This window comes from Bombus pascuorum, chromosome 11 (genome assembly GCF_905332965.1).
Source record: "Bombus pascuorum chromosome 11, iyBomPasc1.1, whole genome shotgun sequence".
NCBI classification, from domain to species: Eukaryota; Metazoa; Arthropoda; class Insecta; order Hymenoptera; family Apidae; genus Bombus; species Bombus pascuorum.
This window is the reverse complement of record NC_083498.1, coordinates 11,579,785-11,602,607: the sequence shown is the minus strand read 5'-3', so window position 1 is coordinate 11,602,607 and position 22,823 is coordinate 11,579,785. Positions and strand designations below refer to the sequence as shown.

At 39.9% G+C, this 22,823-nt stretch overlaps 2 protein-coding genes across 2 annotated transcripts in view; both read left to right on the top strand.

Moving 5' to 3' along the window:
* LOC132912217 (peroxiredoxin 2-like) overlaps positions 1 to 22,823 on the top strand; it is a 361,669-nt gene that overhangs the window by 110,996 nt on the left and 227,850 nt on the right. The window lies entirely within an intron of this gene.
* LOC132912206 (uncharacterized) overlaps positions 9,144 to 22,823 on the top strand; it is a 201,837-nt gene continuing 188,157 nt past the window's right edge. The window contains exons 1-2 of the mRNA XM_060969432.1: positions 9,144 to 9,653; positions 20,676 to 20,910. Coding sequence (XP_060825415.1) covers positions 20,676 to 20,910 — 235 coding nt within the window. The 5' untranslated portion in view covers positions 9,144 to 9,653. The remainder of the gene's footprint in view (positions 9,654 to 20,675; positions 20,911 to 22,823) is intronic.

Here is a 22,823-nt window from a genome sequence, read left to right as displayed (position 1 = left end):
TATCTATCGTGAACGATTAATTCTTTAACGCGAATGCCCGTGCTAGACACCCTCAACCAACTGTTTCTTGTATCAATAAACACAATCACGTTTTCGCTTTTGTTTCGTTTTTTTATTTTTGTTGTTCGCTTCGTACTTTATGTTTGGCTCCTTTCTTAGCTTCTCGTTGTATCAGGGACGTAAGATGTAGCACTAGAATCGGTTATTATATAGCCAGAAGACGATTCCTTCAAAAACAAAATTCTTTGAAAAATTGTACGTTAAGGTGTTCAACCGATATTGTCGATAAAATTTGATTAAAGCGATAGAAACGAGCAATTCGTATAATATAGTAGTAATTCCATTCTTGTACTATTAAAGTAATATTACCAGTGAAATTTTTACGAATTATAAATTATAAACATTACAGATATTGATAGATTCTTTTAGATAGCCGGAACAAGTTTGATCATAAAACAAACGAAATTTTACAGATAAAATATTATGCTTCTACCCTATTGGAACGTTTGTCTAATGTTATCACGAATCCACCAAAATATCCTAATATTTATGAACAGTAGCGATACCCGCACAGAGCGCACACAGTAGAAACTGACGATCGCAGTCAGACACGGTAGAATCGTCGAATTCCGATCGTGATAAGGAAAGAGACGTAGAAATCGTAATTTTTCCATGTGAATTCTACGAAATCGAGTATCGATCGTAAAGTTTTGTCGTTCGAAACCCATGGACTCTCGACGAATATTTCACGAATGCGTGGGATATTTTTCCTTGGTAAGTTGAAAGCATCGTTGCGGTTGAATGTACACCGGAAGGCAACGAACACTGTTCGTGAATCGAGGCTGTGTTTTGCGGTGGCCTCTGTGTCTCCGTAGATATACAGGAGGGATGATACTCGCCAGGCCGAAGTACCTGTCCTCCATAAAAGCTTTAAAAGCAGTCCCATGCCCGGCAAAGAAGTATCTATGCGACACCGGAGAAATGTTTCATTGTTCTCCGACGGCGATTCGCTAAGCATTAAAAACTAACGAAAAAAAGGCGAACAGAGTCTCCCCCGTACTGCGCTCCATTATCTCGCATACTCTTGCGCTTTAATTTTCTCGTCGTTGGTGGCGAATATTTTTTCCGCCCCTCTAGCTGTAAATCTTCATCGCAGGAAACGTTTAAAGCGATGAAATTGAAAAGAGACAAATCACCGGATGATTTTCCTTGGATTATCTTTCTTAATCGCCTCGTCAACCATTAACGAAGCGTCCATCTTAAGATCGTCGTTTCGCGATCGTACTCTGGAACAAATAACGAACCAAGTCCTTGAGTAGGAAAAAACACGATGGGCATGAAATAACGTAACGAGCTTTTATTTCAGATACTACTTTTTATCCAATCGAGTTATTAAATTTTGTATATGGACCATCGCGGATGGCGAAGGAAACGAATAACGAGCTGACACGTTTCGCATCGATTCTCGAAGTCTGTAGCGCTGCGCTCGCGTTAATGATCCTTCCCACGGGCACCTCGACCTGGTTGCTGTCCGACAATCGAAACTTTGGCCTGCTTTTTGCCAGAATGCGCCGCAAATGAAGAGGAACTCGCGCATATTTGTAGCCTTCGTCATAACCATGCAATCCACGTCGCTGCTTTATCGTCGAGAAATCATCGGCGTAGTACCCGCCGTTGTTGCGAAAATAAAAGAGAAGAAAAAAAGGAGGTGGAAAATTACAAGTACGAAGAGAAAAGAAAGAGGAGAAGAATGGGAAGAAGTGGAACTGCAAAGACGGAAGGGCGTATATTCGAAACACAAGCGAAAGAAAGTCACTGGGAAGCCACTTAGGCGGCTTTCGCCGCTGAAAGAGAGAAAGTCATACAGAGGGTGGAATTCCGGTCATAAGAGGACCCTTTCAACTTTCAGTTGCTCATTGTTGCATCACGCATAGAGACTCGCGGAGTCAGAAGTAAGATATTAGCCGCGGAACAATTCGCGATCTTCGTTCTTACGGTGGATCATGGTGAAAGTTCAACAGGAAGAATCGAGGGCGCAGATTTTCCGCGTGCAACGCCTCTTGACGAAGAAACTGCCTTTCGTTCGCTTCCGAAAAACTGGCTGCTCATCGAGCAACTTGTTTCCTCGTAATCGCGATATAACAGAAGCCAGAAACGAACGCAAGAAAATCTTTTCGAGAGAAGATCGTTTGCTTCGTTCGAATTTCAGTTAGAACGTTCCATTTTCGCTCGGCGTCGATTGTAATTTGTCCCGTTCCATTTGAAATCGTTTCATTACGAATGATGAAAGCTGAAAAGGGATCGTGTCTGGATAGAAAGTTGACGCCGAGCGTAGGACATTTTGTAGAGGGTCGTGACCTCCTCGATCGGGGTTAGATCGCGTAGGTGGCCATAGTAGGGATCTGAATAGAGTTTGCCCCGGTGAATTCAATTTCGCAGATAGAAAGAACCACGAACGCTTGGCTCGATCGTCTATGCACGCATGGGATGCGACGCGATCAACACACTGCTATGGTCATGGTGAAATAGGGGAAATCGATCCCACTCTTGTTCGATATTATCGACACGAACGAATAGCCCTGGCACGTTTTTAGCACGCGATATACAAATAAATACATCCGATTGACGAATGTTCGAACATACAGCCGATAAACAGTGACTATTCAGGGCTATTGTTATTGGAATTTGCTGGTGTAGTTGGTGGCTGACCTTTATGGCCAAACACGAACGATCAGTGTTTCACGCAGATAATAAGTTGCTCGACTCTAATGGCTATCACTGATCGGGATACAGCACATTGCGTTTTTCGAATTTTCGAACGCTTTTGTTTCCGTACGATCGTTTCACGATCCGATTAACTGTCATTTTGACGAATGAAATCTGTGAAAACAGAAATGCAATCAAAATCTACGTCGAGATTTGAATTTACTCTGACGTATTCGTATTCGCCAGGACGAAGGTTGTTACCTAGAATTAAAATCCATTCATCCCCTGAAAGGGACCACGATATCCCGCAGCAAAGACGCACAATATGGCGCAAATTAAGGGACAGCCAGCCAGACAATACAAGTGTGAGATTACATTTTATCAAAAGCAAAAGCGTTATGCGTCCGCGGGACTCATTTAGTCCGTTGCTACGTTTTATCAGCGAAACGAGAGAAACGGGCGTATCTTGGTGGACAAGCTTTTCCCAGAGAACTCGCTCGAGAGATCAGCTCGATATTTACCTAGACCGGTGAACACGCTGGTCTGTTAATTCGTTGAATAAACTTTTTCCATCGCCATTGGGCCAGAAAAGGCCACTTTGCCGCGGGGAATTGGAATCTTGCAAGAACTTTCGATCGACTTTGCCACGAGAACGCCGCTTCTTCGCTCGTCGCCGCCTCATTCTCCAGCATCCTTTGCTTCTCCAACGATTGTTCCGTTCAAAAGCGATTCCACTTTGAAGGCGCCTGAATTACTTGCTGCTAGTGGCCGGCTAGTGGCGTTTATTGATTAACAAATGACATAAGCATTTCTTTGTTCAAGTCGCTCATCGAGTAACTTCGTACACCTGAAAGTAGGGAAAAGTAATTACATCAAAAAACTTCTTTTTCGTAATTTTACTCGCAATTTAGACTTCTTTATACCGTCTCATACGTCACATGCAATCAAATATCAAAGTGAAGTAAGTAATCGTTTATTCTCTAGGAAATTGAATCGTCTGGATAAAAGCAAAAAATGCAGTATGGAACTGGAGTGTTTGATTATTGATATTATCGATAAAACAAAGGTTAGCAATAGGAATAAAAAAAGCAAAATTAAGAGAATAGCTAGAGCGAGTACGTCGTATATTGTACATATATTTTTCTGATACTATTATAGCTAATTTTAATTCTATTCTAGCGTCAAATCATTATCAAACTTTGATCGCTACTGGAACGTGTAGCATCCTTCATCGAGAAACAATTGTTTCCGAGTTTCCGGTTAGCTAGCGCAGACAGGAAGCGGTAACACGAGGCGCCGTGTTTCTTCTTGTTCTATCTTACACGGTTTTTAACGCGACTAGCTTTTAATAGCACTTAACCCCTGTTAACGCGCCAGTGCCTTCGAGCTTATCGACGTATTCCTTTGTCGCGGGACACGTTAACGATTCCATCGATTCGAGCGATTCCCGTGGCGCTACGCGTTTACCAGTCATCCATTAACGTCGATGATTAATCGGTAACGATTGATCGATGTCTCGTTCGCGAGCCGTCCAACGATCGAACTACGCGGCGTATCCCTTTGTTAAGAAAATGTTTAACGTTTAATTATCTGATCGATCGAGCAATAATCGGCCTAGCTAGTGCAGTGATTTGGAAAACGACGTTTCGTGAACAAAAATCAATTCTTTAACTTTGATATTAGAAATCGGTTTCGAATACAGCCTTGAGAAGGCAAAACTATGAAATTTTTCATAAAACTAATTAATTAAATTATTTATTATAAAATCGGAATACAGGTTTTGAATTATATCGTTGTATAGATGATTTGTACTGTTTTATAGCTATTTGTATAAGTCATAAGGAGCTTTTAATTCACGTATAAACAGTGCAAAAGATTGTAATAGTTTAAGCTGTGAGAAAGTGTAAGAAGGAAGACAAATGATTTCTCTGACACTCGGAATTCAATTATTCGCTACAAAAAATCGCCAAAATCTCCACTCTCATCTTATCCTTTTAATCTTCTTAAACATGCTTCGATGGTAATCGAAGTCGAATGAAACAACGCGCATCGATTCACTCGGTCGGCTTGCTTTACGAGCGGAACAATTAAAATCGACCCTTTGCGTATTCCGCTCGCGCGTTCTAGCGTCTGCTCGCGAAAGAAACGATTTCCGTAACCATTCGTGCGCACAGGATTCTTCCTCGGTGTGGAAAAACGTGTTCCTCGCCATGATTCTGAAAAACACGTAGCTGACGAAAACCATCCCGATCTCTTGTCAACTTTTTCCTTATAATTCTTGGAAAGCAGCCGGAGGAAGCGGCTATGACCTCGAGAAACCGACGAACAGACGAGAAGGGGTCGAGGGTTGAACGAAGCCAGCATTGACATTGACTTTCCCTCGAGGGTGAAAGGCACGAGAGGACGAGGTCGTAGAGGAAGGTGGAAAAAGGGGATATTCTCGCAGGTGGCAGCCGTGGAAAAGGTCCGTTGGACGGAAACAGGGATATAACGCGAAGCGGCCAATTGCGCGGAAGAAAATTATGACTGGCCAACGTGTACCTTCGTAGGGGCTACGTAATTTCATCGGGAGAACTGCTGCGACATCGCTTTGCTAATAAGGGGACAATGAACCAATATCAGGGTAGGTTCATTGTCTTCTTCGTAGATGGAGTAACAGATTCTTGGGAAAAGGGGTTGGTAAAGGTTGTTAGGTAGTTGAAGGTACTCGGATGTGTGGGACCAAGGAAAAGTGAAAATAACGAACGGAGATTAGTTTAATTAATCGTGGAGATCGAAGTAGTTGATGTTGTGTGGTTTCTTATTATTAACAATATTTATTGTTTTGCGATACTTTAAGACTGGTTAAACGAAAATAATTCGACGCTAAAAATGTATGAATTTATCAATATAGGGGAAGTGGGATATAATGGAATAAATGTTGTAATAAGAGGATCATCGCTGTTATAGAATCGCAAGGACGGATTTCTCGTTTACAACAGGCTTCGAACGTCGGAGTAACAGAATGGAGGCGAATTGGTCGTTGAGTGAGTCGCGTTATCGGTTGTCTTGATTGGTCGATCGTCGAGTTTTCGAGGATATCGTTCGGTTTAGGATCGGCTCATCTATCACTAAAGAACGATATAGGCGCAACATTGGAGATACCCGCGAGTATGTCTCTAGTATGTATCGATAATTCATCGCGTACCATGGGATACTCGTTCAAGATGAATTTCGTGCTTCGCGACCGATAATCCATCATTCCAACGAAATTCGATAAGCCGGCTATCGTCCAACCAGGTGATAAAGTTTGTCCTACAGCCTGAGTAATCTGTCTGCGAATGATGCTGGTCGGTCTGCTTACTATTTTGTGAAAAAACGAGGTATGGAATTGGAAATGTAGTTAGATACGAATTCATGAAAATTCATGGAAAATGTATAAATGCAAAAATACAAAAAACGTGCAGATTATACAAAAATATGTGACATATCTAGGGCATGATAGGTACTCGTTATACTATAGCATACGCGTGAAATCTTTATTTAGATTCTATTTCTCTACTTATATCTCTAAAAGTATGAATTTGCATAAACATACGCAATTTAGTCATAAAATAATGAATTTAATTTTTTATTTGAATTTTAATCCATCATGACTGCCACCGCAAATACGTTTTATTGGGAGAAACGAAGCGCAAAAGTATGCTTTGTCGCGTGTCTTTCGTTCTTCAGTTACATCTAGAGTTCTGTCTCCAATGCGTTTATATGGAACGTCGTTGGGTTTAATTGCACGCGCAGATTACAGCGAACTAGATGCGTTTGTAAATAATTAGAACTGAGGTGTATATCGAGCGGTTCGATACAGAGAGCAAGAGAAACAACAGTCAGCTTGTTTAAACAATTATATTTCCTTGGATCTCATTAATACTCATGCTCTGCGAGCGTTCGAGCGCGTTATCGTTCCCGGAATTACCGAAGGAGCCATTGTTACCTGAAAGTGTTTATTTTCACTCAACAAGCTTTAAAGTAAACAATTTGAAGTAAATATCCACCTCTCCTTCGCTGAATGGTTGCTTTTTGAGAACCTATTGTTGGATATTATGCTCGTACGAAAAACAGGATTTTACCTTTCGAAAGCGAATACCGATTTAAATCTTTATTTTATGGTTTCAACAAAGAGCAGAGAACGAACGATTGATAAAATGTTACGATGAAAATGTTAAACGTATGGCCATGTGTCCTGTAAAATCTGAAATCCGGCAATCACGCCAAAAATCTACTTATCGTGTTTTTCTTTCGTGACCTTTGTTTGATAATACAGTTCTTATTTCCCCAAGTACTCATACATGGTTTGAATCCATTTACGACGTGCTTGGGCCTCTTGCTAGCCCATCGAGGATAGGATCGAAATCCGTTTGAATTTTCTAGGCCATGTAACTTGCAAATTATTCAGACATTTTTACATAAGTGCATCAATTCACATCAGCTGCATTGCGCGTCTCAGCTGTTTGGTTCGTCGTTGTGCACTTCTCTGTGGATAGAAAGAACGTTCCACGTGCTCGGTCAGGGTACAAACACGGGTCTGAGAGCAGTGACATGCACTCATGCTACCGCATGAAATATTCCAGTGGCCCAGCTACGTGATATTCGCAGACGCACGGAATATTCCTTTGTATCTTTGTCTACAGGTGACACGGCTAAAGTGCACTTTTCTCCGAGCGACGAATGAAAAATGAGAGGACCAGCGGACAGATAACGGAGAAGAAACAGCCAGAGACGCGGGTCGCGGATACAAGTTTTTCCTGGGCAGGAAGAAAAGAATTAATGAGGCCGGGTCGAATGGTTGATTCTCATTTAAAAAAGAAGGAAAAAGAAGAAGAAGAAGAAGTGAAAAAACGATGGTTGGTACAAGGAAAAAGAGAAATATCGAGCAAACGAAAGTTTCTCTTTCAACTGTGCAAGTGCATCCTCACGGTTCAAAGTCACGTGAACCGTTCGACGACTTTTTCCTCTTTCCTCTTCCTCTTCCTCCTCTCTTTGAATTCTCCGTTAGTAAAGAGGAACAGCCAGCGTTGTTTCGTGCTAACTTTCTAAATTTCCTTCCGGAAATTTTCTTTCCAACATCCGTTCTAAAGAATAAAATCGATGTGAGTAAAACAAATATTCTTTGTCCACGAACTTTGGTTAAGATATTTTCACGACATTGGTAGTTCGTCCTTGAAGGAATTTATGTTCGTTTTCACCTACCCTGTATATTGTTTTGCATATTCAATCTTCCACACGATTACATAGCAATAAGGTGTATTTACGATCAGCTACAAAACGATGAATTGGTTTCGAGCAACCGAACTCGATCATCGTTAGAAAGCCTTATCATCGATTGGTATCACGAAACACTCGCAAATCAAGATTACGTGCACAGCGTCGTTCTCGACTCATGATCGTTCCTCTTTCTTGCCACTCATCTATGTCGGATCGAGTAATTTCGGTTAAGTAGCCCCGTGAAAAACGATCGAGGCAACCGGGTGTTCCGTTAAACAATGCTATCAACGTTATCCGATTCCTTGGGTTTGTAACATCGATCTTGTAATTTCAGCAAGAACGTGCGAAACGAGCGCGAACCTTCGTCGAATTACCACTCTTTCTTTTTCGTGTGTGTCAATCCCCTCTTCCGTTTCCACTCCGTGCTTTTCTGCTCTAGTTTCATCAACAAAAATCATGGTACAAAATAGTGAAGTAATTGTTAAATATCGGATGTAACAATCCTTATTTTTCTTTAAGCAATTATTAAAGAAATTTGATCTCTCTTCTGTTCTATCAAAATTCTAGATAGGGGAATTCAAAATGATAAAAAATTATTAGTTACGTTAATTTCATAACATTCGATTTAGCGTAAGTCAAAGAGAATTGAAAACAGCGAAGTACGTTCCTTCTATAGTTGGTATGCTGCATTTGAAATAATAAAAAGTCGTTAGTTAATTTTATTTTGTTACGTTTAATCTATACACATAAATCAAAGAGAATAGATTTAACAGGGTGTGCCCGAATAGAACAGCGTCAACAATAAAGGGGTTGGGTGGCAACTAGTATTATAATTGTGTCTGGGAAATTACACTCTCGAATGTAGTGCCGTGCCGCTATAGAAACGTTTACAATTACCGCAGACAGAGTCGCAATTTCATTTTGCATAACTGAGCTCTGCCCGTGTTACGTTCGCAAACTGAGCAAAGAAAGGCGCGCATCTTTTATACAGTGACATGAATCGTTAATACAGCCATTGTGTTCTTTATTAAAAAAACGAGGATATTATTTATCCGCCTGATTCTCCGCCGCGTCGTGCTAAGTTTCAAGCGGAAGTAAGACGCGTGCGCGGCTTCGAACCCACCAATGGTAGCGCGCGGCGCGAACGTCTCGGCCAATCGGAGCGCTCGACTGTGAACAAGCAGCTACGCGATGCACGAGTCAAGCGCCGAGTGGCGCGGTGCTCGCAGTACCGCGGCAACCCTCGAGCTAAGAGCATCGTGTTCGATGCTGTCAGTGACCCGTGCGTGAGCCGTGTCGTGAAACGTGAGAAGCTCTCCTTCCCTTTTCCTTCTCGTGGCTCGTACGCGCGACCAAATTCGTGCGCTTGCCGTGTCTGTGCGCCGCCTCTCCCTCGATATATCTATTTCTCTCTCCGGCTTTCGTTGTCGCACGCCCGGAAACTCGCGTGAATTCCGCGGTGGAACGTTTAACGGTCTGAAAAACGATTTCGCGCCATTACGTGTTCCCCCTCGTACCACGTTCGTTTTATCAACGAAAACAATCCCTCTCACGGGTAATCCTTCCGACCACGAGTTTCCCCACGATGCCTGTGTGTGATATGTGAGTTGTGTTCTCGCCACGTTCTTTACCACTGACACTGGTCGTCCTTCTCGGAAGGAGGGAGGCAGCGACGAGCCGAAGAAACGTCAAACATCACGAATAAGGTAAGAATGAAACGATAAATTCTTTATTAGATGTAATTGCAAGAGTGGGAATTAGAGCGTAGGTGGCTGCGCCAGGGGGCGGGGTGTCGTGCATTTAGGACTTTGTAGGTTATGTATTCATAAAAATACGCGTGGAATATAGGTGGCATGCGGATACATATCGGCAGACCGTAATTAATGGTATGAGAGTAAATAAGATGAAAATAAGGAATATTAGAATTACGTTGGATGTTTCGTTTCAAAAGAATATAATTCGAAAATTCGTCGATTACGTGTATAATATTTTTAATTAAATACGTTCAAATGCAAGTTACTTATCGCAAATGAAACCTTAAAGTAGAACATATATGTTTGACGTATGTTCACATGTAACATAACCTTCTTCCAATCGTCTATGAAAAATTAATCAAATTCACGTATACTTGGGAAGTTTTAACATTCGATCTTTTTAAAACGAAGTTTCCAATGCAATATTCTTATCTTTGATTTTCACCTTATTTTGAGTCATAGAATCAGCCAGATTTCTTCGCGTATGCTTATATTTTATATAAAATATCCAAGATATAGTACTCGTTACGATATTTAGTGAGCGAAACGAGTCTCTATCTGGAAATACGAATTTGTGCGAATATTCACTCGATTAAATTCCATTTCTTTAGTTGTGTTCATAAAAATATGAATCTATACGAACATTCGCAGTTTACTCGTAACACAAGGACGTAAATAACATTATAGAAATTACGAGCAATTTTGATCTGAGATACCTATGTTGCTATACGGATTGTTGATATCCGAATTTCGTTCAACTCTGTTATACCCAAGGAACATTGAAGGGTGGGGCAAGTGTTTACGAACGTGTGTATATTCTCGCTGATTCTTCTATATATGTGTTTCTGTATTTTCACAATAACACGGGAAATCTGGTTGTTTTTGTTGACTAGTCGGCACGTAGTTCGTTGCGTAATATTTAACGCACTACAGAAGTAGGATACGTTGGAACACGCGTAATGGAGACTATGTGGTCGCAAAAATAAAAACCGATACGCTTTTTATGACTCGCGATTCTTTTGGTCGTCTTTCACAAACAATGCGTTCTATTACGTCAATAGGAGCTTTACGTAATACGTACTAGATTGTTATACACGAAAACTACAGCAAAAGAATATTTTAAGTCACATTTTAAGAAAACCATCTTTTATTTGATCTTCGGGTTAAATATATATGCCTACCATTTATTTAATTTTCCAACATTTATTCTACCGCATAATTTAAAAATAAAAATTTGAAATTTCAGTAGAAACTATTCGCTATATATTATTTTATTACAGACCTCTGGTGTACATCCATTCAATGCTAACGAATTATAATGTATTTAAATTTTAGACTCGAAAGTTAAATCCCATAAAAATTTCCGCAGATTTATGCAGGACGTTGCAGAAGAATTTGCGTCAAAAATAAAAATGAATATTTCGGTGATTTTAGTGGGTCCATTTATAGCTATGAAATATACCTTATTTATAGTCTCTAAATCGATCGATGCACGCGTGAAAGTAAAAAACAACTAACTTGAGAAAATAGCCCCAGTAATGAATATCATTAGATGAAACACGAGCGAATAGCGGAAGTGTACGGGTGCGCGTGATGTTCTGCGGTAGATTTGTGGATTTGTTGCCGGAGGTTTGTAACCTGAAACAATTACGCCCCAAATGGGGCGTCCTACGTGCATGCCTCTGTCAATAAACTCTACAGTTACCGTATTATCGTCGCGTATGAGGCGCTTACGGTTCGAGATTCAACAAAAGAGAATCCAACAACCTTAAAAAAAAAAAAGAAAAAATCATTAACGGCCGAATAGCTCTACTTGCAATTTTCGACATTTTTCCTCGTAATTGTTGGGTAGTCCAGCTTCGAGCAACATTCTTCTTTTTCCTACCCTCGTTTTCGAAAGTTGGGAGAGCGAAAGTTTGTTTTCGTAATAATTTTCATGCCGCTGGAAGCGTAATTGCCCCAGTTTTTCACCCTTTAAATCGTTTGAATACACAACAATGTCGCGAAACGTTTCTCGATTGTCCATGGAAAAACGAACGTTGATCGTTGGTTACGTAGGCTTTAGACGATTATCGAGCTTTGATACTCCAAAAAGGAACACGAGTGGTTTCAGGAACCTGGCATATTGTGTCGATACAGGGTGTCGAGGGATTTAACAGCCAAGCTTTGCGAGTGTAGTTGCTCACGGAAATATTGGTGCGCCTGTAAGAATTTCTTACGGATATTTTACGCGTATTATACGAAACATTTCGAAATTTCATTGGCATTACAACGAGACTCTCCTATCGTGATCGTATGGATAAAGTTTAAAACGAATCTGAAATTGTATATAAAAGTCAGAAAATACAGTACAAGTATATACTTCATAGAGATGAATTTTGATTTCTCTTTGTTTCGGTGCACGAATCAGCTATTAATATCGTGATATCATTACGTGTATTAATGACTCGACATACTTCCACTTAAAAGTCTTACAATACCAAACTGGTTTTAACAAACCAAACTTCTATTTCTATAGAACGTACAAATGATAAACTTTGGTCGTTACACTCTAGGACACCCTGTACACGTACGTATCGTGAAAAAGTATCAGAGAAATTGAGAATTTGACGAGACGAAAGTTGATTAATCGAACGGAAAGCACAGAGTCGAGTTTGAACGTTTTCTACGAGTAGCGCCAGGTTAACGCGATTGTTAATGCTTGTGAACAACGATCGATCATTTTATCGTGGAAATAACAACATTAGAGATACGGCAAGCTTATAACTTTAATACACGTTCACCAATCAAACCATCCATCTCGATATTTTTCAAGAGATATACTGCAGGCGTTCGATTTCACGTTAACGTGATTATTAATCGATTCTCAATCAATTATTTCCCTATTGGAAATTATAATATATTCGCCGGAATGCAACTCTCCGCTGTGGCTCTCATTACCATTTTCCCATTTAATTATCGAGAATGTATTAATTAATTGTTATCATTGTTAATTCATTCAGCCGGTCTCCCATGATTATTCACGTACGTTCACTCATCTACGTCTTTTCATTTTTCCTATCAACGATATTATATCTCATTATGAACAATTACGTACGGTCATTCGTACTGCTCTTGCAAACTCGTAGAAATTCAAAAAATTCAGCCGGCAAAAAAATACTTGTTCGTATGGTAAATTAGTGGAATAATTAGCGAATAATTAGCGAATAATGTTGCAAAAACCACGGAGGGCTAACTGAAACCGCACTCGTCGGACATATCTCTAACTCTTATAATCGCATATAACAATCGTGAAAATTTGTCTCCTTCGATTCGTAGACCGAAACTTTCCTAATACGAAGGGGTTTGGCGGAAAGATAACTTCTTCTTCGGAAAGAAACGTTTCAATTTGTCTCGGAATTCTTCGAGAGTCGAAGGAAGCAACGATACTTCTTGGTGCGCGGCATCGCTTTAAATAATGTTTGAATAAAAAGCTCGAAAAAGTTTTTCGGTTAGACTTACTGCTCGAAGCAGGATTTACAACGAAGGGAGAGAATAACCAACCATTCACTGGCTCGTCTGCCATGTAGTCGAGGCAATAATAAAGTGAGACGTCGATGAGGGTGCGGGAACCGGAATCGAGAAGTGAAAGGAACAGCGAGGAAGACGAAGTTGCTCTCTCTCTCTGGATATTCAATTTCAATCGGATTCCTTGAGAGCTTCATCCCTAGAATCTGTTACAAAAGTTCGGTTTGCGACGTGGACGAACGAAGCAGACCGATTTCGACCGCTTCCACTTGGACGGGGGTGTGTTTTAAAAGTACACGAGAGGAGGTAGAACTTGTTTCCCCTTTTCTTTCGACGAGTCGTTAACTTTGCTCGAAAGCATAACCCATCCTCGGTCTTGACCCTTCTTCTTCCTCCTCTTCTTCCTCTTCTTCTTTTTCCTATTCTAGTTTTACTCCGATGTGACTGCTGTTTGTCGGGGAACACGTGTTTAGAAATGTTCGGAATGTTTCTGGATGAGCTACACCGTGACTTAAAAGTATGCGTATACTTGAGTGGATTTTTATTAACGACATATATTATGATTGTTACCAAAGAACGAATATTACCAAGATACGCGAATTAATTAAAAAACGACGATCAAAAGCAATGGTTAATATTTTCTCGTGAAATCGATAAATCGTAGGAAACTTGAATTGCTCGTTCGAAACGTCAACTCGTATCGTAAAATGGTACGTTAAAAGTGAATATAGAAATATAGAAATCGAAGACTTAAACAATTTAAAAAATGTACGATGGTATCTCTAGTGGTCCAAATTAGAAGAATCTTTTGTATCTTATCTGCAGCTTGTCGAGCAAATGAGCTGTCCAGTTATGAAAACCAGATGCTTCCTTTTCCACGATATCTCGGATATATCGGTTCAGGATTTCACTTTTACTATCGCGTTTTTTGAAAAGTTCGCATAAATCAGCGCTGACGATGCATAAGCTTGCGGCCAAGCTGAAATATCGTGTTCCGAAGAGCGTACGAATACACGTAGTCTCGATCGTTTTATGACCGACAGAATGGTGCCAGAATTGTGCCAGAATTTTTCGTTTTATTCGTTGGTAGAAAAGCGCCGTCGTCTCCCGGAAGTCCGCGCGTATATAGAGCTGCGCGCTGTCCTGGAGCACAGAACCATCGTTTAAATTTATGTAAAATCTGCTCGCGGCCAACGCTGAAAGAGAAAGAGAGAGACGTTGCAGCTGCTTTTCATTATTTACGAGCCAACAAGTAATCGCGTTCACGACAACTTGTTGCTTACTAGAAAACTCTGAACTTGGCGGCCGCGGGACCATCGGTTCGTTTGTTCGCCAAGGTAATCGCGTGGTATCGCGCGCACGCGAGATTTCCTCTTCGATTTGCGCGATTAACCGTGGGATTAGTTTTCGATTGCACGCCAGAGAACAATTCCCGCGACGAGAACCGACTGATACTCTGGTAGAAAAATCGTCTGTGACTTCCATCGGTGTAACTCTCCTTCGTCGAGTTTATCTTTTCCAGCGTTTAAACTTTTAGCTATTTACGCCCGTGGCATGTACAGCTACAGCGTTCTCGTGTTGAGTGAAAAGGACGTATCTGCAACTTTGTCCGGTTGTTAAGTATTACGAGCCATTTTTCTTCAGCTTTCGACCAGATACGCCTATTTGAATTAACCCAATATCCCACAGTAGTATCCCTGCTGTTTAATAATTTCGTGATTTTAGCTATTGATCTTTATAGGCTTAAGCAACATTTTGTATTAAAATATATGAATATTACAGGGAAGAAATATGATTAATTATACCTTCGGGTTGTTATAGAAAAGCAATTATGGTATTCCGCTATTTATTTATCCCTGAATATTTTAAAACTATCGATTGTGGCAACGGTACTTTTACATATTTCATACATTTCCAGATTGATTGTTAATTCGTCCAGTATAATTACGATTATCATATCTCGTTACTGTACTAATGAAATTTCAAAGAGTTACGCACAATGCGTATAACATATTCGTAAAAATTGTCTATAGTAAATGTTCAATTACTTTTATAAGCCACTGTGCGTATAATATTTATAAACAAAAAGAGAGTATGAATAAAAGATGAATATGACGATAAAAGAAATCGTAACAATGTCCTTTGGCGTGTTATTCGTCGTCTGTTAGCAAAATAAATTTCCTAATATCGTGATTATTCGATATCCGATGTTCCCCTTGACGCTGATTCAGATTGAAACAAGCGAACCAAACGATCGTCTTTGGATTGAATTAAAGACAAATGTTGGATGATAAATTCGAACGGGGAGCTGTTTTCGTTCCTCGGGCTTTTCGTGCGTTTTCTCGAACGTTCTTCTTCGATATAAGTTAAGGGCCAGAAATTGGGTCAATGGTGTCGACGGACAAACGGTCCGACACGTAAGCGAAATCCGGCTCTCGTCCGGCAACGTTCGCGCTACGGAATATTCCAACGGCAGAGGGTAATGAGACGCAAGGAAATGTGAGGAAAAAATACGAGGGAGAGGAAAGCGAGCCGATGAGAAAGCCGAAAGCGTGAGAAAGAGGGTAGTTTTCGGTTAGGTGGATCTCTGTAGCAAGAGTCCACAGTCGTGGGAACCTCTTTGTCCGGTGACAGTAAACGACGTACGACTTGGCTGGTGAAATAACGTCCTCGTACTTTCGTTTATCCTGGCACGAAAATGTTCTCAGATGTACAAATAACGCAGAAACAAGAGCATCTCTCATAAATTTCCAAAACAAATGTTAATTTTTTATTTTTCAGACACTCTGCGAGTTAACGTTAGATCAGGTTTTGCATTTCCGAGATCGAGATAAACGATATAAATGTGATTTCATTTTTAAAACTGGTGAACAGAAAAAAATGAAGTTTCGTAAGGTCTTGAGGAAATAATAGAGTAATATTAAATGAACGTTTAAAATTAACGATCACATATGTACATTTTAACGATAAAAATTCATACCAAAATTCTCGGGTTTGATCTCGGAGAGACGTTAAAATCAAAAAATCAACAAGGACCAGCTTATCGTGTTCTTCTCGCGTGATTTTCCTGCGCTACTTGTATCGTGTCTGTACATGTACGATTCATACTACTGAAAAAGTTAAATAAAGGAAAACTAACACGCAAAGAATTATTCTTTCGAGTAAGTTTTTTAATTCTGTAATTGATAATTCTTATAAATCCGAAATAATGGAACTAGTTAGTCGTTGGAAGATCGCATTGAATCAAATTACTTTGATCAACTAAACGATGTTTGAAAGAAATGAACCGTGCGCGGTTCAACTTTTATTTGAATAAACGACACTTCGTATATACCAAGCTAATACTTAAATACATTTTTCCTTTATATCAGGAGAAGACTTTTATAATTCATATCCCGCGGAGAAGAAATAATTTTTAATCAGCGTGGCCGCATAACGATTATCGTTCGATTTATCAGAGCAGCCGGATTTTTCCGCGACACGGCAAGGTGCATTTAATTTGCATCCCGCTGGGAGAGTTTCATTATCATTTTTGTTCCTCTATTAGCCGGTTAATTAGTGTTCAATGAATATTTTTAATAACGTGGAATCCGTTTGGAACTCGGTGAACCGTTAGCCTCGTGATTTTACACCATTTTAGTTTTATTCCCTGTTAACGTAAAACGAAATTCATTTTTTCTTTCGTGATATCGATGTTGTTTAGATTATACCCTCGTGGATACAGAGGTTTCAATGTCATCGTTACTTTATTATAGCTTTCAATACAATATATTAACTGTAAAACCATCCAAAAATTGTTAATTTTTATAAATTACATATTTATAACATATATTCTTATACCTTAATGTATTAGGTTGTCGGAAAAGTGTCTTTCTTCTACAGACACGTCTTTTACAACAACGTATCTTTATACAAACACGAAACCTAATCCGTCGAACGTTGCGATCTTTAGTTTGATAGAACAAAATGGATTATACGTGATCGGATAAAATAATATAAAACGAGAAACGTTGGGCATCCATTATTTCCTTATAAAACGAAAGAAACTTCTCGGACCACCTAATAATAAGAAACAAAGTCATTGGTTAAAGAAAAGCGCACAACGAAAATCATATTCGAAGAGTATTATTGCGTTTCTTGTTAACAAAAACTTCGTCTGGAAAAAGTCAAATATCGCGTGTACACACTTGCAGAGACAAGTCGCTGTAGAAAAAGTTGCCTCTGGCAGTGGACAAACGCGTAGATAGAGACGTCTCTAGACAGCATCGAGGACCGCGTCAGTTTTATTTTAGTTTCTTAGTGAGAAAGTAATTACTTAGTTTCCTCTGATTTGGCAACTGGTTGCCGGGAAAACGTGGTGGAACTTTCGGATGTATGCGGTTCGTTAACGAGTTGTGTTAATACGCCAGCCGCTCGGTCACTCGGTTTATTTGTGTTTGTGAAGCGAATTAACACGCCAACCAACTCGTTTCAAACTTTTGCTACTTGCACGACCGACAGATAGAAAGATTTCGTCGGTTTTTAATACGAACCATCCGACTTCGAGATCCGCTTGTAATCCTGTACACGTAGTTTGTTTTCCTGTTTTTCAAGGAAATCTTATAATTGCTTCAAATCGAGTATTCCGATATTTAAAATCCGATATACATCGTCGCACGTCGACCATAAGTATCGCAGCATCTGCCCGTTACATTTATTGGAAAACTCTGACGAATTTTATTTTATTTCGCACTGGATTGTTGGTAAAGTTTTATAACGCTTTTGATAATTACTATGTGCGTCCTGTAATTGATTTTTGTATTTGATATTTGAATTGTAAGAAGATTATTTTATTATGAATTTTAGCAAAATGTAATCTCTCTCTCGTTAAACTGAAATAAATTTTGTCCCTAGTTAACGTGTTTTATTCGATAAAATATATTCGATAAAATATGGAAATATTCGCGTTCTTTAAATACACGTAATAATTCGAATAGACTTTGGTGAGACACTATGCAAGTACGTATTATACTTGATCCTACAGTTAAACGAAATACAAAGATTTTCCTCTTGGTTTATATCGGACGGTTTTTTTGAAAGCGTTCCAAACGTAGAATTTGCGTCGATATTAGTATTCTATTCGGTTTTAGTAGTCTTACGAGAGGTATTTAATCGCGACTTGATTACGATGTTTAAGCAACGTATGCTATGGCGCGAGATTGAAAAAGTTTTGCGAGTGAAATGCAAACAGGACGATATGCTTTTTTTCCGGTAATTAAACATGGAAAACCGTGGATAAATTGAGCGTTGTTCGTTCATCTTTTCATTTTCTATTTATAATAATCGTACAAACCATGACGCGCTATTTTGCAAATTTTCCGCGACCTCGTTGTTACTTTGACTCCTAGAGCGAAATAAAAGAAAAAAAGAGAATAAAAAAGAAACGCCCGAAACAGGAAATTGTAATTACTGTTCCGGTTTAGGAAATTAAAATATTTTCGAGAAATTTCCGAACGCGCGATTGAAATTTCCATCGACGTTTATTCACTCGTAAACGTTACTGCATATTTTCACATTGTCGGAATATTCGCGATTCTGCTTCTGACAGTGTATTCGTGTATTTTGAATACTTTAACACGATGTCCGTGCTGTGAACGCCGAAATCACGCTTTAGCACTTCGAAAAAGAAATTACTTTGCAAACAGGCAGGCTTTTTAATTGGCAGGATTATTCGATTTTCTATCAACTTCGCTATACCAACCGCGTGGAAACGCTTGTGACACGATCAACGGGTAAATGATGTCTCTCCTCCTAGTGAAACTATGGATGTTCCATTTCATCCGGTTATTTCTTCGCGTTGCTGACAAACTCGAACGCCTTCTCACCTAACTTTTATAGAGTAGCTCTGCTACCCTATAAAATTTTTCTGAAGAACTAAACTGAAAAAGACAACTTAGAGTAGTCCTCGAATCCCTTTGAAAAAAGTTCCAAGTAGCCTTTATTTGTTCTTGTTGCTAGCGCTTGACAACGCTTATTTTTCAATGTTTCAATCGATGTTCGGAGAAAGTTGTGTTTTGACCCAAGATACGACGATCGTTCACACGTGTGTTTAGTAAAAAATAATTTCCAAAAAAATCGTATCGTTATTTAGTAAAAAGAATTAACAGCATCAATTACTATAGAATTATCTTAAGCGTAATAAACGTCAAACGCGATGTCCGCGAATATCGAGATTCATTATCGTAACGGATAACCGATTGTTTAAACACTTTTGTGATTTCTGCGAGATGTGTACTCGCACTAAATATCTCGCAATTTCTACCTACGTTTTCATGTTGAACGGTACTAAACTTTGCCGATATGATTACGACAGTTTGCTCTCGTTACGATGTTAATGAATGTTTAAAATATTTCGTATACCACGAATAACATACGTGCGTGTAAAACGTATCTACAAGTGTCGGAATGTTTTCACGAACCTGTGTACAAGAGGGTAATTACTGGAAAATCCATGAGTATTTACAGCAAGGTAGAGTAGGGTGGCGTGGACCGGCGGAAAATCACACGTCGTGAAATTTGGACGAGTAGCAGCGGCGACGAGCGATCGGAAGCGAATCGAATGCGATTTGAATTTTGAGTACACTCGCGAATCTGCATATGTAAACACCGCGGCCGCGTCGCTGCATACCGGCCTGCGATAGCATCGCCGATTCCAAAACGTTTTCCCGCGCGTACGTGCAATCATGCCACCTATACAATGTGCCCCGTTCGTTGAACGAGACGATTCCGTAGGTGTTCATTATTAAAGCAGCGGCGCAAGCTCACCGAAAAAGCCCCGGTTACATTCGCTCGTGTACCGTGTAACGGCCGATTTTTGGTTTGCATTCACCCTTCCCCCGCCTTTGTGATGCCGCGTAGCTTTATTGCACGAACGAATATCATCGCGTTGCTCTCTCCGCAAACCCCTAGATATTGCAATTAAGAGCGAAACAAGCTGCCGTAATTATTATTTGTAGTTCGATTAATGACGTGAAATTATCTCTCTTTCTCTCGTGAAACGTTGCTTGGTTTTGTAATAACGAAGGATATTTCTGATCGATGACGAGTTTCTCTGTACAAGGTTCCACCGGAACCAACATCCTGCGTCAATTTCACGTAGAATTTTCCCCTACGTAGCAATATATGTATACGCTCGGCACGCGAGGACAATTCGTTCGCTACGGTGTAATTGCGAGAAACACGTCGACTGATCCATCCTCCGATCGAAAGATCGTCGGGATTGAGAGCCACTTGAAATTTACATCGCACGTCGGACTTTGCGACCGTGTGATTCCGCGCGCGTATGCTCGTCCGTGTTCCTTTTTTATCGAACGTTATTAAGCATTTAGTTAGCGCTGGCGTGGGAAATGGGTAGTCTTTAGTAAGTTTTCTTAGTAATTCTCGATGCATCGTAACGAGTGTTTGATATTTTCTTTATGATGTTGATAGATGTTTCACGGGACGTGGCTGCAGTGGTCGACGCTGCTGTTGCTGCTGCTAGGAACGCGGCTGCTGTTCGTGGTCGCACAATGTGGATCGTTCGCTCAGGATAGACAGGAAAGAGAGGACAAACAGGATAAACTGGCGCTGTACAAAGTCACTTTAAGGACTTACTGGTCGAGGGTGCGATTTCCACGTCATTATCCGGAATGGAAACCACCGGCGCAGTTCGGCAAACTAATCGGTGAGTCAATTTAAACGTGTTTTCTAACGGATATTCCAAAATATTTCTCCACGTCCACGTAGCCTATGAAAGATTCGTAGTAACATTTTCATAGCGTAGCGCAAAGACAGTTCTGCCAAGCTGTCAAATATGATATTACAAATTGTATGAAACCAAAAAGAATAGAAGATGTTTTATCATGTTTATACGATAAATTTATCATTTACGTATTCAATTTACATTTTTAAATTATGGAAATACTTTTTGTTCCTTCTATTCGTATAATGGGCTCGTGTAATATGCTTTTTAATTGATATCGATTTAATTGATTTTTTTTAACTCGACGAAATAATAATTTACCGTATTTGTAGTTTCTTTAATAACGTTGCGTTTACCCAACTTTTACACGTTATTCCGCTGGAACGTAATGAATTAAGGAATGTCCCGATTGTGTTATTAAAAAATATTTTAACGTGAAATCTCCAGGATAAAGAATCAATTAATTTTTAAATTGTTCGTTCTAAATTCTTCGTGTTGTCGCATTGCGAAACGACTCAACGCGATACAAAACGAAGAAAAGAATTTGAACGCGATTCTATTAGCAAAAATACCATTCTTGGAAGAATCAATTAACGAACGAAGACGTTCGAACTTTAGTCGAGATTCGAGAAAATTCGTAGAATCATCTCGACGTCGAGACTCCTGGAAATTCGTTCCGCACGGTTTCGATGATCGGCGAATACTTATTTCTGAGCCGTGGCGCATTTCGAGCAACGTCAGCCAGCGGAACACGCCATTTCCGAGGTTTATTCTCTTCGACCTCCTTTCCCAGCCGACGTGAGAAACGATAATTGGAGAAGTTGGAAATTATCGGACGTCGACGCGTATGTCGTCGTTTCCAACGATGTCGGAGCTTTCCTCTGTCGCCTGATATACCGAATCTCGTAACAACGCCGCGTCATCTACCACGCTTATTTCGTATTTTCAAAGACCATTATATATTCTTTCTTTTTTTTTTTTTTTAGAAAAAGAAACGCAAGGTAGACTTAAAAATTAATTTTCATCATATTATATTAATATCGCTGTGTATGTTTTATCTTGTAGACCGTAATTGTTGCAACATCTTCTACGCTGTTCTTTTCTTTGAAATAATTTTTGAAGAATTTTTATTCAAATAGCTTTTTATAACCATTATACGACACAATTTATCCAACAAATGTGTCGACTATAAATACCTTTATGCGTAATGTAGTCTCCACGTTCTCTTATTTTCTAATTTACAAGATTATATCGCGTATATCGAATGCCAAATTACACGATGTTTCCGCAGCAACAAGCAGTTATCGAATAACAAATCAGGTGAAATTTTCGCAATAATAGCCATATCGAACGACAGGTTACGTAAAATTTTCCCAACAACGCGTTAAATAAATCTCCAAATACCTGTTTCTTCTATTCGCTTTAATTTCCCAGAATTCCACCCACGGATACCTATAACACTCGCACGTTGTAAAATTCAACGAGACCGTTTCAATCGCGACGCAATCCACCGTTGAGAAAGAAATTCTCGTCTTTGTGCAGGTTGGTAGCGCGATCCAGGGGACGGAAGGGCGTTGTAGTAGGTCCATAAACAAGGGGAATATTTCAGATGGTAATGCGAGCGCGGGAACAGGTGTCGTGACTCCCTGACGGTCTATAAATTTTCCTGGCGCCTCGTAACTCCGCGCGGTTTCGCGCTTTCGATTCGTGGCTGTGACCACCACGCACCATCCAACGAGATCGAGGGTGGTTTGGTAAGCGTAGCTGGTGGGTAGGAAATCGAGGGTCGAATAAATCCGCGAAGCACGTTGGTTCGCGAAGGGAAACGTCAAATTCGAATTAGAAAGGCACGCGGCGTTCGGGGAAATTCAATTTCACTTTAAAGACCGTCCTCG